Consider the following 27,618-nt stretch of genomic DNA (forward strand, 5'->3'; position numbering starts at 1 on the left):
TTCAGAATCCTCTATAGGGAGAGGTGGTTTGGGTTATAATGTTTGCTGTCATGCCCATGTGGACAGGAGCCAAGTTTTAAGAAATGTTTTATTTTCTCCACCAGTGCAGGCAGTAACCGTTCCTTTCATGACCTAAAGGCACTGTGCTAGTGAGGAGGGAGCTATTACAAAATGCAAAAATATTTAAAAAGGGGGAAAAAGCATGCGATCATTTTATTGGAAGGCAGTCTTTTCTTGAGATAAAAATAGCTTGAGGAGACTAGATCAGGAGATGTGAAGCGGAGTTTGCCAGATCTGCTGAATTTGATGCATGCATGTAGTCCCTTCTGCACGCCGATCGCTGAACCTGTGGGTTGAGGAACAGAATGGTTGTAGTGAATTTGTATTTCAAACACTAACGTGAGAGATCTGTTCAGAGGTCAGTTGGTTCTTTTGTGTGTTCCTGGATTTTTATTTGTATGTTTGTGTTAAACAAAGCAGACAATTATTGAGTGTGTTAGAGGCACTTTTCTTGTCCTTTTAGATAAAAGTGCAATTTTAAAATGCACTTGGTTATGCAGGTTTATGCCACGTAGAGGGAGAAATTCAAAAGAAATTGGAGATTAAAATAGCTTACACTGATGACTTCGAAATGGATGAACAATTTCCTTTTTGATTTTCTAAAAAAAGCATCATTGATTTAGTTGAATTAATCTGCTATTTGCGCTTACATGGGTGTGAACTGTATATCTTCAGGGCTGGATTTTCCTGTCAAGTCATGAAAAGTACCAAAATGCTCGTAAGTGATTTTGAATATGGCATATGGGAGATCCATGATTCTGTAAGTAAAGTCTAAATGATGAAGAACGGGTTTTGCAGTCCCTCCTTTAAAAATCTGTAATTCTGATGCAGTCCTGCAATTACAGTTCTAGTTAAATTGTCGCCTGCTGTTTATTAGTTTTGGCTGCCAAGGAAAGCAAGATCTCCCAGCTCTTGTATTCAGAATTAAAATGAGAAATCCGTGCATCAGTGCATGGCTCTGAAGGCAGGGAAGTAATTATTCCATTCTCTGTGTATGGACAGGATGTTATGCATGGGAGTGCCAACTGAATTTCACTCTTTTGTTTCCAGGTCTCTGTGGTCAATCAGTTGGATATGCAAGTCATCGTCTCTAATGTTCCTCCCACCCTTGTGGAACAGAACAAAGATCAACTTATAGGGTAATAAATTTATTTACTCTACAAGTATCAGACAATTCACTGGGTTTGTGTTTAGATTCAGCAAGGAGTGCTCCCTTTATGCTGTGATCTCCTTTTTTGCCAAAAGGCTTGAAAATGAGCAGGTGAGTGTTTGGAGTGCCGGCACTGCAACCCCAGCCCCCGTTTCCCCCACCTCTGGAGACTGCAGAGACACAGCACCTCTTTGCTTGCACGTTTGCCCACTTTTCAGGCTGAAATGAAATTCAGAGTTGCTCCTACTACAGACCATAGGGAAGCCTCCAAAACGTGAGCACAGAACCTGCACCTGTCAAAAGGCAGGATGTAAAATGAATGAAGCACTTCTCCAAAAAGGTTGAGGCAGGGTGTCTCAGGGAGCTGGATAGCTTTACAATGGTTTTATTGGGGTGACGTAATTGTAAGGGAAAGCAGAATTTAGAAAATTTATACTAGTACAATTAATACTGCTGACATCACTACATAGAATTTTAATTCCAAAAAGTTGGTAACAAGGTGCCATTATTCAGTCCTAGCAGGAATAAAATGTTGTGGTGGAGGGAAGGATAATTAGAAACATTAATGCTTTGCAATAAAAGCGAAGAATTTTATCATACTGTAAGCCAGCTGAAGTCCTTTTGGTAAAATATGTTTTAATAGTGCTTATACACCACAGCATCATCATCACTTTTAGTTTCATTTCGTAGGACAAGGAGGATTTACTGTACTTTTTGTCCTTAGATATATAAAAATAAATTAGACAATATGGGAAAGAAAATACTACAGAAACTAGTTAAAAAGCAGTCTTTATACTCTGCTGTCACTTTGATCAATGATGAATGGCATTTCTCAGATTTCAACAGGTCTTTTCCATCCCAACTGTTGTCATACCTTTACTTCTCTGCAGGAACTGAAACATCTTAGGGGTGATGATATAATCACTCACTGAAAAAGTGCATAGTCTCTCTATGGCTCGTATCTTCATTGGGTTAGCAAAAAAAAGCAACAGATTTGCTTCTGCTCATTTAGGACCTGTTCCCCTTTTCTCAGTCTGTTTTGAGCCAGATGTGAGTTAGCTCTGATAGAATCAAACATCACAAATGCTACATTCTTCAGGCAATAGTCTGTACTCACAGGGACTCCATTTCCTAAATAATAAAGGAGTCTGCTTGCTAAATATTTAAGATCCAGCTTTCCAGATATGTCAGGTGTTGGTGTTGGCAGTGGAGACGAGGAACAATGTATCTTTTAGTGATAGTAATACGAAAAAATTGTTTCTGCTTTGCTAAAACTTCAAGTTCACCTCAGCATGCTGCACTGTACAATTTTTTCTTCACACAGTGATTTGTGGCTCTGTTTTCTTGAATGGAGGGAATGAACACATGTTCTGTGGCCAGCAGGTCAAGGGAGGTGATTCTGCTCTCTGATTCCACTCTCACGAGACCTCACTGGGAGTATTGTGTCCAGTTCTGGAATCCTCAACAGAAGAAGGAGATGGAGCTGTTGGAACAGGCCCAGAGGATGACCGTTAAGATGATCCAAGGGCTGGAGCATCTCCCATATGAGACCAGGCTGAGAGAATTGGGGTTGTTCAGCCTGGAGAAGAGAAGGCTCTGAAGAGACCTTATAGCAACCTTCCAGTACCTGAAGGGGCTACAAGAAAGCTGGAGAGGCACTTTTAACAAAGGCTTGGAGTGCTAGGACGAGGGGGAATAGCTTTAAATTGGAGAGGGGCAATGACTAGACATAAAGAGGAAATTCTTCACAAAGAGGATGTTGAGACACTGGCCCAGGTTTCCCAGGGAATTTGTGCATGCTCCATCCTTGGAAGCGTTCAGGGCCAGGTTGGATGGGGCCTTGAGCAGCCTGATCCAGTGGGAGGTGTCCCTGCCCGTGGCAGGGGGGGTGGAATTTAATAATCTTTAAGGTCCCTTCCAACTCAAACCATTCTATGATTCTGTGATTCTGTACCATGAGTTTCTAAATGACATAGCATAGATCTCACACTGAATTAGACTTAGACTGTGTTTGAGATCCTCCTAGTTTTGAACTGCCCTGCAGCCAAAGGAGCCACCAGCAAAATACAGAGAGCACTCACAGAAAGTGCGTGGAACAAGCCTGGCTTGAATGAAGAGTGCCAACTGCATGACACGTGTCATGGGACTGAAAGCATGAATGCTGCTATGGGTGGCACGGCAAGAGCAGATAGTATCTCGCCCTTTCACCACCCCTGCAAAAATCTTCTTCTGCAAACACTGGAGCAGCTTGTTTCCAGCTCTGAGGAGGTCTCAGCAGCATTCAGTACCTCACAATAAATTGTGCCATAACCATACCCTCACTCCTCTCCTCCAGGGCCCAGAGGAACTCGTTGGCACATCCTGCCATAGGCTCGGAAAACAGTCCAGAGCCGTATTCTTCAGTCCCCATGCTCCAAAAAACCACTTCTGCCAGGTTGAAATCCTTTAAAACTTGTTTCAGCTATTTTGGCCCTTGTGCATGGAAGTCTCTGGCAGATGTGTAAATATTTCACAGTGAATGAAGCTTTTGAGTATGTACAAACGCAGAACAACATGGCCAAGTATCGAGTTCTCATAATTATCTTGGGGAGTCTTTACCCTCATGAACACCACGAGGCCATCAAATGAGTGCAGTGTAAGAATTTTGTTTCTAACGATGAACTTTTAAGGACAATCTTTGCCAGAAGAGATTGCGTTTACTTGTTTTAAAAGCGTCGTGTTCTTTACTGAAAATACTTGGAGAGAGAAAGAGTCCAGACCTGCTTCTGGAAGTAGAATTAAAGTGTGGCTGGTCTTGAGTAGCATCTTCATCTGTCTTCTGGATGTTCATGTGTATCTTAATAAAAGTTTCCTGCTACTTTTCAAGACAAAATTCCTGGAAATAGCACATGTGGTAATTCAAGGGAACTTTCCTTCGTGTGTATTTTGGCTTGTCCTAGGCTGCAATCCTTTTAATACCTTCATGCTTATAAAAGAATGGAGCAGTTCCGCAGTTAAAGAAAATACACACTCAAGCCTCTGATGCAATGTAGAAGTGACCAGGCAGTTTTTTAACCAGAAAATCCAAAAGCAAAGTCAAGTCCTGATCCTCAGAGAGAGCCTAAGTGAGTGTCTAGGAAGATGAACATTCAGCTTGCTGACTTAACAGTTTACTTATATAAAGTTGACCACTGTCATTTCTCAAAGTAGTGTCTGCTCTGCTTCACTGCATACAAACTGTGGTCCTCTTGAAAGCAATATCATAATATATACTAGAGCAATATACATTGTGTGTGTAGTACATCTTATTTTATGTATCGTCATAGTATATGACATATTATATTTTATGTATAGGAGCTGCAATGTATAGTCCTCTCTTTAGGGAAATGTTTCAGAATGTGGGTGATTGCCCCTCAGTTGTGCTTTGCTGTTGACGATATAGCAAATGGTGTTTTCCTGTGTCAGTTACAGAAGCCAGTTGGTGGCATTTAAAAGGGGCAGCTGACTGAAGTGCTTTACGTGGCATCTGTGTATATTGTTGTGGTTTTTTTATTTTGCTCCTGCTTCCTTTTTTAGTAGAAGGTCAGTATATTCAATAAATGGGAGGATGAGTGAATGCCTCTGAGTTGTAATGCATTTATCAAGACGAGGCTGTGTATAATGAAATCAGATGATATGAGGCATCACTGGGATTCCAGCTCTCTCAGTACGTTTAGTAAAGCTAGACACAACCACTCCTTAGATGGGCCACCTTAGATGTGCTTGTTGGCGGACGCCGTGCCTCTAAAAGCACTCTTGACTCTATTGAAGTATTCAACCTTACTGCACCGCTGTTTTTTTCTTCTCTGCAGTTCATGAATTTGTAGAAAATGAAGGTCGCTTTCCTGCAGGATGTAGTTGCAGTGTAAAAATCACTCAAGACTCGTTAATTTTCCCACTGGAGAAGTACCATTCCATTGCTTGCGTTATGATTTTTGCCACATAATTACCAAATTAAATGTAATTACAGGTGGCAGGACTTTTTGTATATTGAGGGGAGTGGCAGTGACCTTGCCCTTATGCGCACTTCACTGCTAGCACTTACTTTCCTCCGCATTATTAAATGTTATTTAGCCACATGTACAGCTGCAGTTGCCTTGATCTTTGCCTTGGTGCTCTCTGATGCTGTTATACTGTGCTGTGACATGGTTTAGTGGTTGATAGGAATAGCTGGACTTGATGATCCTGGAGGTCTTTTCCAACCTAGTGATTCTGGCATATGGGTTCATTTTGCTCCGGGCCCTTTGGTCCACCTCCCCTCTGCCTTTTCCACTTCCTTGCTTTGTATTGTTTTATTCAAAATTAAATTGCAGAATTAGCAAATAATAAATAATGAGATTTGCCACCAGCCGGATGTGTCGTATTTCATATCTAACATCCGTTTGGCTTTGCTTGGAGAATGCACATCCCATAGTTGTTGGCTTTGTACAGTGTTTAACTGAGCCCATTCCATTTCTCATCTTATCTTAGGCTCCCTCCGCTGTAATCAGGTTGATTAATAACACTAGGCTACCTTTGTAAAGCTAGGTAATAGGGACCAAAGCATATTCAACTCCAGCTTTGCCACTTGTTACTTCCACTGCCACGGGGAAGCAGTGGTTCAGCGATCTTCTCCCTCCTCCTCTCAATAATACCGAATGTTGCTCTGTTAGTGTATTTTCTATGCGACACTATAATGTGATGCGTGGCCCCTAAAATAAAGCTGTAGACTATTGCTTTATTCTGAAATTGCTTACTATTGCAGTAAAACCCCTTTTGTGCTGAGATCTGAAGATATGTCTGCAGAGTCAGTCAAGCTGTCTCTGTGCATTACTTTTTGGGTGAGCGTAGTGTGATGTTCCTTCTACGGCTGAGAAAACGAGACTGAAATAAACAGCTGGAGAGCATGTAGGTTTTTCGGAGGACAGGATTATACATGATGAGCACAAAAAGGAACTTCAGCAATGTGTACAAAAGCAATTTCCTTTATGCTGGACAGTCCGATATGTTTTTATAGGATTAGGGTAAGTAGGTATAAAGACATTAACTCTGAATTGTTTTCTAAATAATGCAGATGTTGTTATATCCAGAGTAAATTGGCTCAGTGGTGCACCTTCCTGCTAGTTACATGCCCTGTTTGTGATATAAAAGTAGGAATAATCTTTGTCAAAAGGCTGTTTTATAAACAAGGAGTACTTGTAGACTTGAAATAAACCCCAATTTAGGCTTTTTCATTCTACGTTGCAGCACAAAGCAGGCTGACTCAGCTGACTAGTAAGGGCTTCTTGAGTTCTCTTGGCAGCACCAGAGCAGCTCTGAGGCCACAGAAAGAGTATAACCTTCCCAGTGCTCTATGTCTGTTGTAGTTGGGCAACTAGAAGGACAGCGGATCAGTACAAGAAGGATGTGGTTCTGTTAGAGTGAGTCCAGAGGAGGCCACAAAGATGATCCAAGGACTGGAGCACCTACCATGTGAGGACAGGCTGAGAGATTTGGGGTTGATAAACCCAAACAAGTGAAGGCTCCATAGAGACCTTATAGCAGCCTTCCAGTACTAAGTACTAAGGAGTTACGAAAGGTAACAATTTTATGCTGACACAGGGGACATTTAGATTACATATTAGGAAGAAAGTTGTTATTGTGAGGGTGGTGACGCACTGGAAGAGGCCGCCCAGAGAAGCTGTGGCTGCTCCATCCCTGGAGGTGTTCAAGGTCAGTTTGGATGGGGCTTTGAGCAACCTGATCCAGCTGGAGGTGTCTCTGCCCATGGCGGGTTGGATGGACCTTTAAGGTCCCTTCTGACCCAAACTATTCTGTGATTTGAGAGCTGGGGCCCAGGCACGCCCAAAGCTGTCGTGAACTGCACAGAAAGGGCTGGAATTGGTCCTTATCTATTTGTGAAAGTACAGCTGGAAGTCCAGCAGTTCAGATGTAAGTGGTCAAACCTTGCAAAACCTCAACGCAATCAGAATTTGGCTGAAGTTGACCAAAACTGGGAGAGTGTGCTGGAACTCTTAAGAAGTCTGTGTTGATGTGTTCTGACACAACTGAGTGCTCATATCTGTGCCTTGTTGCCAAACTTGCTTATGTTTTCGAATACCTAGAATATGAATTTATTATTATTACTTAGTTATTTTGAGGAGCTAGAATTTTCAGTGGAGGGGCCAAAATTTACATAGGATGCCTAGTCTTCAGCACTTGTAGCTCTTAAAGTCCTGGAAGAAAAAATGGATTTTTCTTTTTACTATTTCTTAAAATATTTTTATGTGCTCCAGACACACAGCAGGCTATCAAATTACTAGAGAACTGAAACAGGTTTTTCTCCCATAGAGTTCTCTGCAAAGACAATTGTGCAGTAATTAAATTCAGGTACTTGTGAGGGTCTAAAATATTCTGCAAATTGAATTGTTGCTTTTTTGTGTGTGCTGATACAGAGGATATGCATCCAACTTAGCAATTCGACTCGAGGATATAAAACGGCTGGAACATTGTGGTGCTCTTTCGGGCCATGTCATACATCATCTCCAGAGACAACAGAGGGTCATTAAACCTTGCTGCTGACTTACCAAGTCTTACGCGATGACTGTCAGTCTCGTTGAGTTGCCGTTGCTGCTGGGCTGTCATGCAGATGACCCCATAGCTCCTATTTTGAGGCGAATCAACTATCTCCTGCAGGCTTCCACATTGGTTTCCAAAGAATCTTCCAAGCAGTCCTTTGCATCCTTCCCAGGAGCAGGATCTCTCCCATCCATCTGGCATGCCAGATCCATGCAGCTGAGGGGAGAAAACAGCGTGTTGCTGTGAGGCCAGGGTGGAGCCTTTATTTTCATCTTGTGCTCAGCAGGGTCTTCTCTGCTCCTGACGGGAAGCTGCAGCCTCAGCCCTGCCCTGGTGCCTCAGGTGCACAATCAGCTCATGGATATCAAACCCAGAAATGTGGTGCCTTAACCCCAGATCTGGGGACTTGCTCAGCTGGTTTCAGAGTGTTCTGGGAAGCAGAATGCCACCAGCCAAGCCACAGCTCAGCAAACCAGCATACCTGGATTTATTTGCCTTTCCATTTCCTTTGCATCTAAAGATTAAAAAAAAAAAATGGCCTTAAGCTGCATCAGGGGAAGTTTAGATTGGACATGGGGAGAAACTTCTTCACTGAAGGGGTTCTCAAGCACTGGCAGATGTTGCCTAGGGACGTGGTTGGGTCACCATCCCTGGGAGTACTTAAAAGGTGGGTAGATGAGGTGCTTAGGGATGTGATTTAGCAGTGGACAGGTACGGTTGGAGTTGATGATCTCAAAGGTCTTTTCCAACCTAATGAGTCTATGAAGAAGTCACTGAGTTTTCAGGATATTCAGGGCCACTTTATGTCCTCAATGACATTAAAAATCTTGTCCTTCATTTAATTTCACTGTTGCCACTGATGGGAGTTTGAAAGGTTTGGTAATAACAATGCCCTGTGAGGCATTTCTGTTCATTACAGTCCGTCTGCAGAGCAAAAATGGAGTTGGAGCAGCAGGAAAGCCTCGTCACCTGTAAAGTTGCTGGTTCTGCCCCTCACTAGGCCACTGTTGGGAGGATGGTAGTTGTCCTTTTTGCATTAACAAGTGACAGACTAGTACTAAGCTAACTTTTGCTGATAGATACAGTAGAAGTGTAGATGCTATTGTTACTTAAAATATGCATTTTAAACATTGATTGTTGTGAGTCATACTACAAGCAGGTGGCTGCTATCTGAAACAGTACAGCTGAATGATTTTTCAAATAACTCTGTGGGGAACTGCCCTGTTTTTCAGTGCTTTCTTTAATTGCTAGTTTTGAGTCTGCAGTGCACTTATATTTTGTATTTCAACCTAAACATGCAATTTGTGTGTTTTGGATTAAGTGTTGCAGTCACTCCACTGTGCTTCATGGAGTTTCTTGCAGTTAAAGCCAAAGGCTGCGATATACCTATTTCCAATAGTCAGGAAGTACTATGCTATTTGTTTTTCAATTTTAATCACGTTTTAGGCAAAGACGTTCTCAAAAAACAGTGGGTTCCAGCAGAAACCTTGCCAGGAATTTCTGAGAAGAGGGAAGGTTGTTATCAGTTCTGTGGAAAATGACCCTACATAATAACCTCCTAGCCTTACAGGGCACTTCTGTCTTTGGTGAAATAATAGTTCTTTGCAAGGAAACAAAAGTACAGACACACCCCCCAGCAACAGAAGTTGTTTGTGTGCTAATGAGGGAGGTAAATCTTTTACATACTCTATTCGAATCCTTGTGCAAAGCAGAGTTCTGAAAGTGGTTATGGTTTCTTTTAGTCACTCGCATTCACATAACGTTTGGGGCTTTTCTGTAGTAATCTGCATATCCCAGATTTGCTCTGACAAGTTGTAGCTTGGAGAATTATTATTACTGAGGTGCCTGTGACAGATTATCACCGTAGCTGCCTGTGGCAAAAGCAGAGATGAGTAGTTTACCATATTTGTGAGCAACAGGAGTGCATATTTAGAGGACACCAGTCGACTAGCCATGTGTCAGACGATCTCCTGGTTTTGTTCTTCCTACAAAAAGGGCTCTGCATTAATAATATATATTCACTGCTAGGTTAGAACCTGGATCTGACAGACTTCGATTTTTCAAAATCTTATAGAAGAGCTTCTGTTTTATGGGCATGCTAAACTTTCACAGAAAGAGCAGAGAAGCTGGATGGATAAATGTGAATCAATGGTGTTGAAAAATTATGAGATGGTGATACTGCTTTGACAGCATTACTGTAGTTTGGAAATCTTGTGTCAGGAGAAAAACGACAGCAAAGTGTAACCTCAGCAACTACAAAAGATTTTGTTTAAAACAAGTGACTTCTTAAAGTCATCGATGTCCTTTTTAGAGATTTGTCTTCCTTCACACCCTGGTGCTTTCTTAACATATCAGGCAGCATGTTCCCACTCGTTCCCTTGTTTTTGTTTCCTAACTCAGCTATCGCTTTCTGATTTGATATTCCAATCACACAAATTCGCCCAGAAAATCTTATGTTTTCCCATAACTCGGAGTTCTGATGGAGTGTTTAGAATTCCACCTTCTCTTGTTTATTTCTCCATCCTTTTTTTCCCATGTCTGAAGTGCTGATGATATTTGCTCTCATGTCCTTGTTTATTCAACTCTGGGGTTTTTTTGTCTGAAGTGCACCCTTCTCAGTCCCAGTTTGGAAACCTCATCACACTGTTAGCAAGTTGGCATGCAAAGATGCTCTTCCCTTTTTCTCTTTTCTTCCCATTTTTTATGTCTTTATTAAAGTATTGTCCTTTGCAAAGAAGTTTGTTAGAGCAGTAGTGAGTGATGCTTCTAACTTCCCACAAATTCTCCGTATCTGAGGTGCAAGTGTGCTTATTTGTAAACTTTCTGACTGCTTAGTGAGGTCCTTTCTCCATGGTTTTGGTGCTTCTGTCAGCACGCTGAAGACATTTCAACCTGGCATGAGTATGTTTTGTTTGTTTGAAGGGGCATTCTGCAAAAAGCCCTTCTCCCTTTGCCTTTTTGAATATTTCAGGAATAATGTCAGATGCTAGGACTTCTCCTATAAATGGTTCTGCATGGAAAACTGTACAAAAATGAGATTTTGAATTTAAAACAAAGGCTTGCAAAAACACAAACTAAGATATCTGTGGAGAGTCGATTGTCAAAAAAGAAAGAATACTCAGTAATAAAGAAAATTGGTCACATGACAAAAATTAATAAAATGACCAGTAGATATCACCCTCTGTAATAAATTTTAATTCCCCAGAACTGTATTTATCTCATGTATTGGCACATTGTGATTCATATACACAACCACGGAGTGTGCTGTTCTGTGCTCTGGCAACTTGTGATGAATCCTCCTCTTTGGAGAAGGAACAGATTTGGTTTGGTTTATTGTTGTTATGCCCCTGTTATCTGGGCATAGGTGGTGCTGAATTCTATCAACCCATCTTTCTTCTCCTTGTAGAACTTCTGCAGTTTATTTTATATTTTTCCTGTTTGTCACCTCAGTCTTCCAACTTTCTTATGGCTGTAAAATGTACTCGTGCCTTTTGGAGTAGCAGGTACTCTGGCAGCTGATATGTTGTGCTGGATTGGAAGGCCAGATGAAATATCCCACCAAAAATGGTCGAAGTAGTTGTTTCTGTGGACGAAATTTTATTGTATGCACCCTGTGTAAGGCTTCAATTGAAGAGTTCTGAAATCGTAGAGCTTAATAAAAGGATGACAGGGGTTTTTTTGTGAAATATAGATGGTGTTTCCCATGAGCCACTTAAAACTCAATTGATGTCATAAATACAAAGAGCTAGACTTAAGGATGCTATTTCTAGTGACCTCTCCTACCACTGCTAAGCTGTTCCCAAGAGTTCAGCATTTAGAAGGTTATATCAGAGCAGAGATTTTTTAGAAGTGCTCTGAAGGTTACTGTCCTTCTAAGCCTGTGGTTCTTGTCTATTAGTATCTTGTTTAGGCTGTTGTCATTCTTGATCAGCTCAAATAAATCACTGCATTTTTCTGGCTCTTGTCTCGTCTCTAGGATTTTGGAACGCTATGTCCAAGATCAGATTCCTGGTGCCACGGTTGTGGTGGAATCCATCGGGGCGCGGAGGTTTGGGGATGGGTACTCTGAAGAAGATTATACCAAGTCTGACCTCATGGTCTACGCAATCGACCCACAGACAAATAGAGCTATAATGAGGAACGAACTTTTTAAGTAAGTATATTGTTATTTCCTCTTCCTCTCTTTCTATGGACTGTTTGGAAAGCTGTTGGTCTGTCCCTTTTAGCAAGTGGTTCAATGGAACAGGAAGAGAAAAATCTGTTGAAACAGTTGGTGTATGCCCCTGCACCTACCCTAGGCACAACTTGGGACTTCACAGCTCTGCTAGGTACACTGCATTGAGCTGAACAGCCCCAGTACATGCAATTTAGACATCGTCACCATGAGAGCTTGCGGTACACTTGGTCCACCCTGTAGAGGAGCTTCTCGTTCCAATTCCTCTGAAGGAATTTACTTTCTATGTATCAAAACTTCTCTGTGATCTCCAAGCTAGGGCTTTGGTGCTCCAGTCCTTGACCTTCAAGCTTTCTGCAGTTTCTATTTGCAGTGCATCTCTTGCGCTTTTCTTTTTTTGTGGAAACCGGAGGTGGTGTGCACCTAGTCTGAAGCGTAGACATCGGGGCATGACCCAGGTCTAGATGCAGGTGATTGGTAGAGCTTAAAGTGCCCACGGGGCTGAGCAGACAGATCAGCACACCACCACCTGCTAGAGGAGCTCGGGAGGAGCAGCAGACAGGCCTCTTACATTCATAACTGATCGGTAAATCAACTTCCAATTTAGCAGTTAAATTCTAGTGTCACATAAACTATAAGCGACAGCTTTTTATTGACTGATCATACGCACAGAATGTTTGCAGTGAATCATAGAATCATAGAATCACTAGGTTGGAAAGGACCTACTGGATCATCGAGTCCAACCATTCCCATCAATCACTAAACCATGTCCCTCAGCATCTCGTCCACCTGTCTTTTAAACCCCTCCAGGGAAGGTGAATCAACCCCCTCCCTGGGCAGCCTCTGCCAGTGCCCAATCACCCTTTCTGTGAAATATTTTTTCCTAATGTTCAGCCTAAACCTTCCCTGGTGGAGCTTGAGGCCATTCCCTCTCATCCTGTCCCCTGTCACTTGGGAGAAGAGCCCAGCTCCCTCCTCTCCACAACCTCCTCTCAGGTAGTTGTAGAGAGCAATGAGGTCTCCCCTCAGCCTCCTCTTCTCCAGGCTAAACACCCCCAGCTCTCTCAGCCATTCCTCATAAGGCCTGTTCTACAGCCCCTTCACCAGCTTCGTTGCTCTTCCCTGGACTCGCTCCAGATCCTCAACATCCTTCTTGTGGTGGACCAGCTCTGGTCTCTGCAGCAGAGCAGGTTGATTGGGGGTCTGAGCTTCTGCACCTTTACAGAGCTCTGCTGGAATATCATTCTGACACGCTGCTTCTTTGGGGCCAGTGGTGACTCCCTGCCCTGCGAAACAGAAGGCAGAGATTACGTTGGTAAGGAAATGAAATTAAGGTAATCTCTTTACATGTTTTTTTTCCGATTTAGCACTAGTGGGAAGTAGGTTCTGAGACAGACCTACTTCAACTGTCTCAACTTTTTCAGCTGCCGACATATCGATATGGCCATGCAGTGATTTTGTTAGAAACGGTATTTTTTGAGTTTTATCATTCTCCATATGATTCAAAGCAATGAAAATGCAAATCGGCCTCTTCTTCTAAAGCTGCCACTATCTTTTGGGGGGGTTGCATGTCTTTCACCTTGGTGTTTGCTTTTTATCTCAATGATAACTAGACCAGACTGTTCCATAATGGTATAAAGCAGCATGTCAGTCAGCAGCCTAAAAAGCAAATGCTGTGAGCCATCTCAGTGGACCGTAATTGAAAAGGGGCTTGTTCTTCTGAGCTCGTAATTTAGTACAGGTGGATTATAGTGTGCTAAAGGTCTGCATATATTCAGACTCTGTAGGCTGGGAAAGATCACAGTGATCAGTCTGACCTATTATAAAGACCATAGGAACTCCCGAAATTAGTTTTGCTTTGAGCATGTCTTTCAGCAAAGCAACTGCTCAAGGAAATCCAATAAACTGCTCTCTTTATATTGTTTTTGCAGGGTAATTATTTTTACTGACAAATATTTTTTTTTCATTTGTCTAGATTCAGTCATGGGGGTTTTTATTCTAACTTTGGGTTCTAGATTGATTGATTTCTAATTCCCACTAAGGTCTAAGGTTATGATCACATCATCCTATTAAATTTTTTTGGAGGGGCAGGGAAGTTCCTTGATCTGTGGACTATGTTTTAAAATTTCCTGTGAACCCTCTGTGGTCTTCCAGCATCACTTTCTGAACAAGAAAGATATATATCAGAAGCAGTTTAGTAGCAGTAGTTTTCAGAGCAGTGGCAGATAAAGGGGCAGTGCAGCCCCCTTCTTCATCTGGCCAGCTTTTTTGTTTGTAGTTGCCTCCATGGTCCTTCTTTTCAGGTCTTAGTGGCACACCAGGAGTTGTTATTCATTTGTCCACTGCCAGAGCTGCTGATCGTTCCTAAAATGGGGTGTCTATGATTTTGTTCCAAACTTTTTTGAGGTGGAAACAAAACCTGGCAGGAAGCCAGCAGAAATCCCTGATAGATAACCATTTTCCCTTCTCTTGAAGGAAAAGTGCCAGTAATTCTGCTTGCAGTGCTCCTGTAAATGATTGTTGTACCCCAGCCCACTCCCAAACTAGTCTCATTAAAATGTATCGCACTGCCTTACACCCAGAGTATCTTAATACCTCTTTCTCAGTACTTTTCCACTTTTACAGTTGGTAAAGTCATTGAGGTCAGTATTTTCTTCCAGTCATAGCCAGTTTAGAGAACGGCCAGTGTGGGATGCCGTTAGAAACACTCAAGGTCGAAAGGGCATTATTCAGTGCTCTCCGAGTTTGGAAAATTTATATGACCTTGATGACATTTGAAAATCCTGACACCCTTTTATTCTTCACTTTGCAAAGCTCTCTCCAAATATGTTATTAGTAGTATGTGGAATTGAGCTGGTATCCATGCATGGAGGCAGTTAGCTCTTTCAGCACCATAAAAAGGATCTGTTTCTGATGCAGATCCTCTTTATGGGCAGAAAATGTGTCCCTCTTCATTTTTCTGCCCTTTGAAAATATAATAATGTCTTTTTAGGGATGTTTGTGTGTCTGGCAAAGTACACAGGAGAAAGTTACAAAGCAGAGCTTCGAATGTGAAGGGAAGGTTATTCATTTGCCTGGTCAGAAAATGTGTGGGTATGGGCTTAGAAGCAATCTCATTAAAATGCTCCATGTGCCTGCATACTCAGCTTTGCTTTCGATTTTTTTTCTTCTTCTCTTGTCTCTCTTCAAAAGCTTTTAAATATTTAAATCAGCCAAATCCTGGGGAATGCTTTCGTGGCTTTAGGGTAGAGGTGAGTATGTGTCAGCTTATTAAAGTAAGGAGAAAAATTAAGTGAGAGTTTTGTAGCTTGGCAGCTCAAGGTAACAAGTTCTCACTAGCAAGTGGGTGAACCTCAAAAGATTTGGCTTAGCTCGGGTGGTGACCCAAATATAAAATTAAATTGCTTCTGTGACCACCTTTCCTGGAGTTTTGATCTTCAGAGGGATGTCTCAATGTTCTTCCCGCCCCATTCACGAGACCCAGTAGCAATGGTTATGCCTTCATAACCAGGAGTCACAAGCATCCTCCTGCCAGCCAGGCATGTGCTCCAGATCCTAGTAGAAGAGAGATCGATAGGAGAAAGGATCATTTAATGAACTGAATATGATGGGTTAAATATCAAGAAGTCAGAAAGAGCTGGAGACCCCTGTTTTAAAAATTTAATTAGGAGTAAGAGATATAAATTCAGCCAAGTGTTCAAAACTTTCAGAATATATACAGAAGAGAGAACCATACGAACAGCACAGATTTAGCACATGAATTCTGCCAGTTGTGATTTAAACACAGCTTACAAAATTATTGTGTATTAGAAGATACCTGTGGCTTTTCTTAAGTGGGCTTTTTGTGAACACCCTGCTGTGTTTCTGCTTATAAAACAGAACTGGAGGCCCTGACTTTAATAGAATTAAAACCTGTTACTGTTTGAAAACAATTATCTATGAATTATCTATTATGGTTGGATTCGATGATCCGGTGGGTCTCTTCCAACCTGGTTATTCTATGATTCTATGATTATTCTATGAAGGTCTTTTAAGAACTTGCAGGGGCAAACTGGGGACAGAGTGGAGCAGAGTGACCTGTTCCCTTTCAGAGGTGGAACACTGCTGGGATACAGGCAAGGATCAATGGTGACTCCTCCTGTTTGGCACTGGCAGCCAGGCACGAGTCTTAGTGGTGTTGAGGTCCCAAAGGTGCTTGACCTAACACTGGAGCTGGGAGGAAAGGGTAGTCAAGACATCTAATGCCCATCAGCAGCTGAGCAAAGTCACGCTTGTGACCAGACACAGAGCTGCATTTCTGCAAGAAGTGAACCCCACTAAACCAAAGCTCCTATCTGAGGCTCCCATCATCATCTATGGGAGGTGTCACTCCAATACGTCAGGATGTGTCCACCAATCATCTGTGAAAGAAAAGTGATTCTAGGAAATGCAGCATCTTCTTGTAGCACAACGAAAGTGCGCAACAACAGCGCATGCAGAGGTTATGCATGGTCACTACCAAGCCACTTGGAATGGGCTGCCTCACCTCCACAAGCCCACGTATTTGCATTCAAGCAAAATATTTGGCTGGAAAACAAAGACGTGATTTAGAAGGCATGGACATAACAGCCGCACTATGTTCTCATTGCCAGCTGGGGAAAACCCATGTGTCTCTCAAGATATGTGGATTTTTCCCTGTCCTCTGCTTTGTAAGACTGATATGCAACGAGAGATTCATACTTTTCCTTGGCACTGATGACCTGCCATTTTTTTCTCTAATCAGGAATCTGTCTGGTTGCACCAAAATATGGATCTGAATAGGAAATGTGCTTCGTTATTTCCGCCCTCTGCCACAAACTCCTAAAAGACTTTGAGGCCACTTAGGTAGCTTTACAGACTGAAATGATCAGCCTCCTTTTTTATCTTTCATATGAAAAAGGATTTGATTTATCGGAGCATAAAAAACAGTTGAAGCCAGAAAATGTCTCCTGCATATATTAAGTGGAAAACGTCTACCATTAAAAATAAAATGCTTACCCTGTCCGAAGCTTTTGCACAATGTGTCGTGTTTCATCATGGAGTAAATGTGCACGGTTGAGTTACGAACCTGTTAAAATAGGGTTTGTCAAGAAAATGCTAGCAGAATTTTAACTGAGGGATTGTTAAAATGTCCCAGAGATTTAGTGCTGTCATCACTGAACGCTTTTGCCAACTCAGAGGGCATAGAATGTGCACCAGTGACATCTAGTGTACAGCAAACAGATTAGAGCCCCGTCTATACTTGGTTTGTGTCTTGTGAGCTGTCGTTGCTGGTCTTTACACTGCAGGAAGGGACTGGTGTTCAAATACCCAGAAAATGTTCTACAGAATAAATCCCAATAAAGCAAGCCGTTGGCCATGCTGCTCCCAGTGCCGTGGAGAACTTTTTTGCCCCTACGAATGAGAATAAGCTTCAGTGCACCTCTTGTTTTAGTGTGTCGACTGTGTTCTGGTGTCAAGTACATTGGAGTTATGACTGACATGGAGATTACAGGGGGATTATTAATAATCTTAAACACGTAAAGAAGAGTTATATGATTTATCAAAAGAGCGTAGTTATGAACCCAACCGTGCAGTAATTCAAACGCAGTTAATGAATTTGGCTGTAATGCTTTTCTTTTGTAATGTTGAAGGTTCCTGGATGGCAAACTGCTGGATATCAACAAGGAGTTTCAGCCATACCTGGGGCAGGGCGGACGCATCCTGGAGATCCGCACCCCGGACGTGGTAGCAAACGTCAAGAAGCAGGCACAAGCTGTAGGCTACACGGAAGGCGCGTTACTCGCTCTGGCCGTCATAATCATCCTTTGCTGTATGCCGGCTATTTTAATAGTTATGGTCAGCTACAAACAGTAAGTACTCCTCTTCCTTCTTGTGTTAGCAGCAAAAGGATGTAGTAGGGATGCTGCATTTCTTAGCAGAGCTGCTTTGACAATCATTCTTTATTGAAAGGAAATTATTATACAGGAAAATATTTTCCCTGTCACCATAAGGGTTGGACAATGCTTGATGGGGCTGTGCGTGAAAAGAGATGACGCATGGGAAGTGCATCCTGCTGTAGTCTCTCAAGTTGTGCTGCAGTAACTCTTTTAGAATATGTGCTGAAAAACAAGATCAAAAGCCAGTTGTTTGAAATGCAAATGTAGATTCAGAGCTGAATTACATGCTCACTCCCCCCCGTGAAGTTGCAAAATAAGTGTACTCAACTTTTTTTGTTTAAATCCTAAAATACTCACAGGTTTGGTTTTTGTTTTTTGGGGTTTTTTCCCTAGCTATGTAGTGCTTAATTGCAAATGTTTCATGAACAATTGATTTTGTGCCATTTTAGTGACTTTTAAGTTATCATACACCAGAGAGAACATTCTTGATATTTTCATTCACCTTTTATTGACTTAAGAGGTTTAAGTAATTGGGCTAATAGACTAATAAAAGGCTCAACATTGCAAACAAATTCTGTTACCCTTCATCCTATCAATACAGTGCCTTGTAAAGATCCTCTCCCCAACTTGTCTCTAGGACCCCTTTAACTAGTGGAAGGCCTAAGGTCTCCCTGGAGCCTTCTCTCCTCCAGGTTAATTGAGCCCAACTCTCTCAGCTTGTCTTTGAATGGGAAGTGCTCCAGCCCTCTGATAATATTCATGGCCCTATGGAAAATCTGTGCTCCACAGGACCATACAGGAAGGACTTCCCAGAGCCCTGCTGGATTGTTGTTTGTTTTTCCTATTTGTTTCTACAAAAAAATGCTTTGGTGTCTACTCCCTTCATTGTGCTGAGGGCCATGAGGTGCCTCCGCAGGCTCCTATTGCAGTGCTGCATCAGTCTGTGGGAGGAATCATAGAAGCACAGAATCACCAGGTTGGAAAACACCTCTTGGATCATCGAGTCCAATATATGAAAGAACAGTGCTGGCCTAAGCCCACTCTCCTTAGTGATATCAGAAAAATAGCCAAGGAGAGCCATTTCTTGATGGTTATCGGATGTTTCTTGCATTATATTTACATCCCTGTTTCTCCAAACAATTTGTACCAAAGGAGTGCAAAGGAGGTTGAAAGAGCTTTATCCAATTCCGCAACATTGAGACAACAGAGTGTCTCGAACCTGATTTACTCTCCCAAACTTACAATTAATTTTATGTTGCTGCGGTTACCTGTTTCTCTAAGAAATCTCAAAGCACTATTTTTCTTTTATATCTATTAGATTATCAAAAGATTATCAGTCTCTCTTAAGAGCTCTGAGGAATCTGCCTAATTTCATTTCATAAAAAAAAATAAAAAATACAATTTTTGTTTTCTAGAAGTATTTCTTGGAGCTGAATTTATAGCAGATTTATGTGAATAAACTATGCTTTTAGGGAAAATTTATCAGTGAAGAGTGCTGAAGAAAGTAAAAGGAATTTTATTGTTAATATCAACATGAAAAGCTGTCCTCAGCCTAACTGTTCTGGCATTACAGCCTTTTTTCTCATTTTTAAAAGCAGTTTCAGGATTTTTCCTGATACAGTTCTGGCAAAGCAGGTGCTCCGAGATTGTAGCAGGATAAATGTCACTGTCATATTTATGGCACATATAATGGAAAAGTTATTTTTTTTCACACTGGTAAAACTTTTTATGTGCAGTAGGTCCATTTTTCAGTGAGACCAGTGATCAGCTGACTGAATTTCACAAAGATCGTAGTTACTGAAAAGAAAAATCATTTAATTGAAAAATTATCACTGTCAAAGTGCAGCTCGCTGCTTACATTTATGACTTTTAAACAAGCCAGAAACTATTATTATTTGTTTCTATTAAGTAGTGTCTTTGAAATACACTATCTGGTACAACCCTGTGAGGTAGCTATATATATATAAATAATATATTACTTGTTTATCATAAAGATTGATGTCTTCTAAATCACAGAATCATAGAACAATAAAGCCAATAAGTAACAAATAAATAAAATAAAACAAACAAATATATAGCCAAATAAATAAAGCCAAAACTAACACTCCTTCACTACTGAAATGTTTTTTCTATAGTATTCTTGAAACATGTTAGAATAAGAAAACAGTTATAAAAAATGTCCTCTAAGAGTCAACTTGGTAAAGAAATAACATGAGGCCTATTCACGTTCGCACGTCTTGCTCTTCTGTGTGTGTGTGTGTATGGAATAATTAAGTAGCATCTAGTTTATTACTCCTATTAGGTTCTCTCTTCAGGAAAATTGTTAAACTGAATTTGCCTAACCTTCCTTTTTATCTCTTTATCTTTTTCTTGCATAACAAAACAGATTCAAAGAGTAAGTACTTATTTTCAGCTTTGTTTCTAACAGATTGCATAGGAATACTGACAGTCTTTATTTTTAAGGAGGAGGGGTACCTGGCATTCAGTAAGAGTTACTCACTCTGTTCCAACTTGTTCCTGAACACCCTGCAGGGCAAGGTTAAAAGTTACTTATATGGTTACGGCTACTCGGAGTGTGTTGTTATTGCATGCTAGCAGACATTAAAGATGCCTTGGTTCAGGACATCTCGTTTCCTGCAGAGAAAAAAGTAAATATTTCCTTGTATGTGGCATTACACAAGCAGGTGAGTACATGCCAAGCTTTTGTGCGTAGAGAGAGTATTCTCTAAGAATGATCATGTGCTGTCCACCCTCAAAGCAAAGCGAGGTGGATCATCTCAGTGGCGCTCCCGCTGCTACATGTCTGGGGGGCTAAGTTTTCTAGATTGAAAATACAAAATTTTTCCATAATGAAAATAGATATTTCAAGAAAACTGTTAGTTGAAACAGAATTCCCCAGCCAACTCTAATAAGAAGGGAGTTGTAAGTGATAAGTCAAACTTTGCCGGAGATTACTTTTGTTTAAAATTAGTTTCTTGGCACTTGAATGAAGCCCTTGACCGAAGAGCTTACTCTCTCCGCTGTTGGTCTCAGGTAGATAAACCTCCTACTGAGAGCAGCATTAAAGCTGGCATATCCATTATTTCCTGGGAAATACCTTCTGTGGCTGTGACTGCTGGCTGGGAGCTTTCTGTCCAGGGGCAGCTCTGGGATTCCACCAGGAAAGAACAAGTAATGGAGAGCTGAAAATAAAAAGCAGCTTCAACATGTTATAACTTTTCTTTGAAGAAGGAAAATCATAGGCATGCCTTGAAAACTGCAGGGGAAAACATGGAAAACTTTGCATCTTGGCTTCTGTTAGGGTATGGAGTGTTTTTAACGAGTATTTCTCCTTCCCTACCAAAGGCGACAGGCTGAATGTGCAAAGACTGCAAGAATCCAGATGGCTTTACCAGCAGGCAAACCAGCAAGCAGCGCTGCCAATAACCTCTATGAAGAGCTCGGTGACAGCACCATGTGAGTATTCCTTGTGATACCTCAATAAAATTGTTCAGTGACCAAAGCCGTGATTCCCTTTCTGGGAATATCACTTTATGCGGTCTGGGTTAAAAAGTCTTTTCTACATGAAGGGGTCTTTCCACAGCTGCTTGGGATTTTCAGATATCCAGAAAATAAGTAGGAGGACTCTGTAAGGAGAGAAAAAACACTTTAACCTGCTAATGGGGATTTCTTGTAGTGCATGGGGGAATCTTCAGCAGGTTTTCAGTTGGCAAAAATCAGGATATAAGCAGATGTTATTTTTTCTGGAGCGAGAGCGTACGGCAGACCTTTGCTACCAGGGCAAGCCTGCCACGTATTTCCAAAGGCATTGACTAAACACATCGATGAAATTGCTGTCCCAAAGTTGCCATTTGCTGTAGTAAGAAATATTCTGTAGGGGTTTTTCTGTTCTGGATTTGGAAGTGTTTGAATATTGAAATTAAAGAAACTATCAAAATAGAGAACCCGCTGATAATTCAATAACTAATGAACTAATAACTCATAAACTAATAAAAGTGCGAAGATGTCTACCTTTTCATGCTTCTGGAAACCTGTGTTTATAGACTCCAACAACAATTTAGGTCTCAGTATGAGAATATCAGGGCAGAGAGTAGCCAATTAATTTATGTATCATACTAGAGGGTTTTGTTGACAAGCTTGGCCCGATTACCCATCTACATTTATATTTTTAACCCAAGTAATGCTGAAGAACATAGCATTAATAATACATCTAGAGGCAGGTAGAGAGAGAGCTGCTGGTCTTGTTGAGGATTGCCCTGCTTCTCTGGTTTCAGCCATTCCTTGGTTTGCTAAGAAAGCTGAAATTTTACAGATGCTGCGGTTGACTTTGTAAAATGTTGAGGGGGCGTTACAGAGTGTGTCACTGCTGCTTCAACTCTGCCACCTGAGTGCAGTCTCTGCCTATGGAATAATTCCAGAGCTTGAGCTGTTTTGGGTAAAAAGGAGCTCTGCCTGAAGCGAGGAGAGCTTCAAGTAGAACACAACTTGAGCAGGAGTCAGGAAAGGCGTGTGTTTGACAGCAGCATTTTTGAATGTGATCAGTTATGCTTGTGATCCACATGAGATGGCGTCTGCGCACTCTTGCACGTATAGTGAGGAGCCCTGCTGGGAAACATTCCACTTTCTTTTGCATCTAACTGAATTCCTACTGAATTTACAACTGACTTCTACTAATTTTAACGGTAGTGATATAAAGCTCATTATCTTTGGGAACTGGATATCCTAATGGATGGATCTGCATTTTGTATTGATGAGTGCTTTATGCTAAACCCAGAACAAGCCTTGTTGTGCTGGGTTTTTACCTGTAAAGATATTTTTATGTTTTATTACAGCAACATATAGGTGCAAGTTTACATATTTGCAGTATTGACTTGAAGGATTAGATTTATAAACATTTTTACTAAAAATAGTTTTCATTACTACAAAAAAGATGCCATATTTGAAATATTTTCTCTCAGATGTCTTTTTGTACAGCTAAGATATGTCCATTGTGGTACACAAAGACACCTGAGAGAAAATATTCCATTATGGTAAGGAACCGATTAAATATAAAACTACTAAAAATCCTTAAAATAGAAATGCAAATCCTTAGGATTTTAAAGAAAATAACGTGCTCCAATAAAAATAATCAGAAATTTTCTGGGGTTTTTTCTGTCAAATATTTGACTTACAAGGCAGTGCTATGCCTTGGGAAATTTTCATCTGGGAAATAACCTTTTATTAACATTTCTCATGGATTTTAGTACAATATTTCCTGTCTTTAGTTGTCCTAAGACAGTCATCTTTCATTTGTGATGCTGTCTTGAGTCTTGTTTTCTTAATTTGGTGTTTATAGCAAATGAAATGGAACTAAGCTCTTGAGTTTTAAAACTGCCTTGTCTCATAATTTTCATTTTTCCCTGTCTTTGGATACGTAGGCATCAGTAAGTAAGCTCATTTCATTGTCTTAATATTTGTAGCGAGTAGAAGAGCTAGTTAATATTCCTTTCAGTAATTCCCATTAAACCTTGCTATCTGCAACTCATATCCATTGATCAAGTACAGGAAAGACATTTACTGTTGTAAGTAGAGATGAGTTATGGTTGCTGAACTTGAAGGGTATTATTTCTAAAGCCAAGTAGCCCTACTACCTTAAAAAAAACCAAAGAAAGCCAACACTGAGTGCATGCACAGAGGTTTGCTTTCATGGAATTAAGATCTCACAATTGGATGCCAGCAAAATCTTTCTTCTCTGCTGCTTACAATTCCTTGCAAGGCAGGTACAGTTCTTTCAGTTTACAGAAATGTGCTGCAAACTGGTGGGCTGATATTTCTCATTATATTGATTTTAATCGTATTGATTAAAATACCTGTAAATAAACAGAGAAAGATTGCAGGATAACCTCATCCTTGAGAGGCATCATGTGAAGTGAGAGAGGACCTGAGAAGCTTTTGAAATAATCTGTTTTAGTAGCATAAAGGTTATTGTCATCTTGCATGAGCTTTCTACTGGAGGGTTTCCTTCAAGTTCAGAATCATTTATTTCTCTCAGCTCTAAAAGATGGAGGATGCTTGACCAACCTCAATGTAGCTGCTTTAGAACAAATAACTAGTTCGTTATTAGTGTGAAATCAATTATTTTTCAGACAGTTATATTCTGCCCAAAAGGCAAGCCTTAGGCAGATAGTTTTAGAGAACTGCAGTGCTTGGGTAGAGTGTCCTTGCCAGTGTGACCCTTGGTGCCTATACCAGGTGTTGTTGCAAGTGGGAGAGTGATCCCTCTACTCTCTGCAGAGATTCTTCTTGTGTCCCTGTGCCCATTGGGAAGCTGTAGGTCCTCAGCATGGGTGATCTTCCAGTCAAAACAAGAAGCAAATGTGTTTCATTACTAAATACAGCCCTTCAGGGACTTTTGCCTATTAAATAACTTAGAGAAGATTTAATATTGTTTAACTCCTATTCAGTATCTGGCTATTTAAAATTCTCTTCCAGTTTTGCTAGGGAATATTTAATGGCCAGAGGTGAAATTTCTGCCCGTTTAGATTAGTAGTATTTTCTTAGATATGAAAAAAACACAGAAATAGAGGGAACAATCTGACCATAGGTCTAAAAGTCCATCTTCCAGCATTTGTGTAATCATATAAAAGTGTACTTTTTCCACTATACCTTTTGTTAATAAAGCCTAACCCTTTCTTTATTATCTAAATTCTAAAGAATACAACTGACATTTTGTTAGGAAAAAAATTAGAATTTTTAACTTAATAGGTTTTGTAAAAATATTGGAAGCTTTAAGTCGCTAAAAGTAATTTTATATGGTATGTTTTGGTTTTTTTGTGCATGTGTAGAAGTCATTGCTACTCCTGCTATATTTTAGCTGCAGTTGTTTAACTGCGGAAAACAGGAAGGTTTCAAGTATGACCTTCAAAATGTGGAGTATTGGTATTAGGCAGAGGTAGTGAAGCCGTAAGTGAATCGTACGAAAGTGGAATTAAATCTTCATTTCTACCATAATGTCCCCTTATGCCATTATATTCTCAGCATAAACCTGTCTTACAGATACATTTAATATTTCAGAGAGGTTTTTAGAGTAGGTACCCTTTTTAAGACTGTATTTTTGGTTTGGGTTTCACGGGATTTTGTATTTGTTGGGGTTTTTTGTTTTGGGTTTTTGCATCCCTGTGCTAAACTGCTTGCCTGTCTAGTTACAATAAATTTGTATATGGCAGTGATGGAAATGCATTTTGATTCAGTCTCGTTGCTAAGGATTACTAAAAACAGGGCTGTAAAGGTACACTTTTCTAGCAGGCAGTTTGAGTATATTGATTTTAAAATACTGTTTATCTTAAAATCTGCTTAGAAATTTTTTAGGTATTAAAAATATTTAAGGCAAGTAAGTTAATGAGGCAATTGGAGGTGCTGGATGAGTTCTGGAAAACATCGAGACATCCTTCTTTTGGGATATAAATTCGATGTAATCCAGCTGCAGGGGTTTTTCACTTGGATTAATATTATGCAGAGAGTACATTCATGCACATATTGATATTTCTGTGTCTATATGTATATTGAACTGCCAGAACTAATGGCCTGCTTGGTAATTCTATACAAATCAGTCTCAGAAGAATGTTCAGAGGACAACGTGCATCTCAGCTGACTGACGTCACCTGCCTCAGGGAGACCCTACAGGTCTATGCTTTGGATGTGCTCAGATGCACCTCTGACTGCTCCTGGGGCCATGATTTCAGGCTCAGCATCACCTCGGACCACAATTCTCAGTTTAGGTGTGACCTATGGCCTATTCTTAAAGAGCAATGCAGGCATGCTTAAACGCTGCACACGTGTTTTATAGAACAGCAGTTTTGATGCACATTTCTTATGGAACAGCTTTAACTTTAAAATCCCAGTGAATATCCTGTGTTGGCTGTGCACAGTATGTCTCAGTGCCATTTGAACAGCAGAGACACGATTATACATCCTATACGTAATATTTTCCTTATTATCTCATAAAGAAACTGTATCACATAACTACATTGCTGTTTTATGTCACTGGGGAGGTAGAGTGCAGTATTGACTGGTGCTTTTGAAATCAAAGGGGTTTTTAAAGACGTTAACTTATCTTTGAATTTGCTGAGTGGTTGAAAACTTGTTTTGATTTTTCTGCCTCCTCAAGTCCTTCTCCCTTAAAGGAGATGTGAAAGTAAATGTCTTGCCCAGTAGTCTAGTAAATGTGGTGTTTCTGTTGAATAGTAGTAGTTTACTAGAAGTAATTCAATGGCTCTGATTCATATCATAAGTTCTTTTTTTCTCTTTCATAAGTATATATGTCCATGCATGTTTCCTCACATGTGATTATCTTCTTTTCTTTCAAGTCTTTTTCTTCTCTACCATTTCCAACAAAGCAGGGGAAAAAAGTCAGTCTTAGAAGAAGGAGACCGTCAGAGAGTTATAAGCAGCTTTGCTTCCCGTGCTATTGAGGCTCACAAGCAATCTAATATCAATGGATCATTGAACAATAACCTCCCCAAATCTTCAAGTAACATTACTTTTTTATCTGATGAGAACCCATTAACTACTCAAAACCCATTATATGTGGAAGGTGTCACTGCAAGTCCTGCTGCTGCTGGGTTTCTACGGAAAAGAAACGATACTCTAGATACTCTTTCTCCTTCAAGACTAGTCTTGAGAGATGCCTCTTTGGGAGGCAGTCACCGTGCTTGGACGGTACCAACTCACGTTACTAAAAGACACGCACCTGGTTCTCTGAGTAGGCCAGTTATTATGGACCCTGTTCAGTGGCAACAGGAAAGACTCAAAGCAGAGAATGAAGGAACTGAAAATCAACATGACGATGTTGATATTAGCAGCCCACTGTTTCAAAAAATAAGTGGCCCCAATTTAACCGTAAAAGAGAAAGCAAGACAGTTTGAGCAGCAGGCTTTGCAAGAAATGAAGCAAGTGAAATCTCCTGATGTGAAATCCATGCGATCACCAACACACAGCATCTGTTTCCAAGAAGGAGAAAATGTGCTAGAGCAGTCTCCTAAAAGTGTGACCACTTCTCCTTGCCTTCGCTCTTCTCCTCTGTCCTCTCCAACACCATGTGCTGAAGTAGTTGAACCAGAGGCCTCCGTGGTCCCCTCTGTAATCATCACTCACCATGACTATCCTGAAGAACTTTCTCCTCCACCGACTCGCAAACCAACTCCTCCGTCTTTTAGGATAAAGAAACCAGTTTGCCAAAGTCTTTTAGCTCCTCAGACCAAAGAAGTTGTAGAAAGCATCCCAGACCCACCTAAAATTCCCCCACCCCCACCTCCACTGCTGCCACCCCTCCCTCCACCTCCATCCCCTCCTGTCTTACCTCCACATCCCCCACCTCCGTCCACCGTTTCTCCTTCATCTTCATCTCCTCTTAGCACCCAGCACCTCTCCCCTGCCAAGCATTTAAAATCCCCTGCCAAACAGCCAGCTGTTCCACCACCGGCCGCAGTGCCAGAGCCTCCTCCCCGCAGGGAGTTGAAAGGGATTCTTAAAAACATTCAGAATTTAGCAGCGATCGAAAAGTCTGTGGCCAACATGTACAGCCAAATAGACAAAAATCACGTTCTGCCCAAGCCCATTTCTAAGCTCAAACCGGTCGCGCCACCTGAGCTGCCAACGCCAGAAGCTGCGGCTGAGCACAACCAGCAGAACGGCAACTTGAGCTGTGTTGTGGAGGAGCTTGAGAAATGCTTTCCTTCTCAGTCAACAGCCCTGTAATATTTACAGTTGGATGTTTTCTGCATGTAACATTTTGAGTGAGATGA

At 41.0% G+C, this 27,618-nt stretch overlaps 1 protein-coding gene across 5 annotated transcripts in view; it reads left to right on the forward strand.

The window, feature by feature from the left end:
• The window catches only part of PCDH15 (protocadherin related 15), a 599,860-nt gene that overhangs the window by 557,286 nt on the left and 14,956 nt on the right, over positions 1–27,618 (forward strand). For all 5 annotated transcript variants that reach the window (XM_069863953.1, XM_069863958.1, XM_069863956.1 and 2 more), the window contains 4 exons: positions 1,111–1,199; positions 11,742–11,918; positions 17,591–17,809; positions 21,182–21,292. In XM_069863953.1, the coding sequence (XP_069720054.1) occupies positions 1,111–1,199; positions 11,742–11,918; positions 17,591–17,809; positions 21,182–21,292 (596 nt within the window). The remainder of the gene's footprint in view (positions 1–1,110; positions 1,200–11,741; positions 11,919–17,590; positions 17,810–21,181; positions 21,293–27,618) is intronic.

Source organism: Phaenicophaeus curvirostris, chromosome 9 (assembly GCF_032191515.1).
Source record: "Phaenicophaeus curvirostris isolate KB17595 chromosome 9, BPBGC_Pcur_1.0, whole genome shotgun sequence".
Lineage (NCBI taxonomy): Eukaryota > Metazoa > Chordata > Aves > Cuculiformes > Cuculidae > Phaenicophaeus > Phaenicophaeus curvirostris.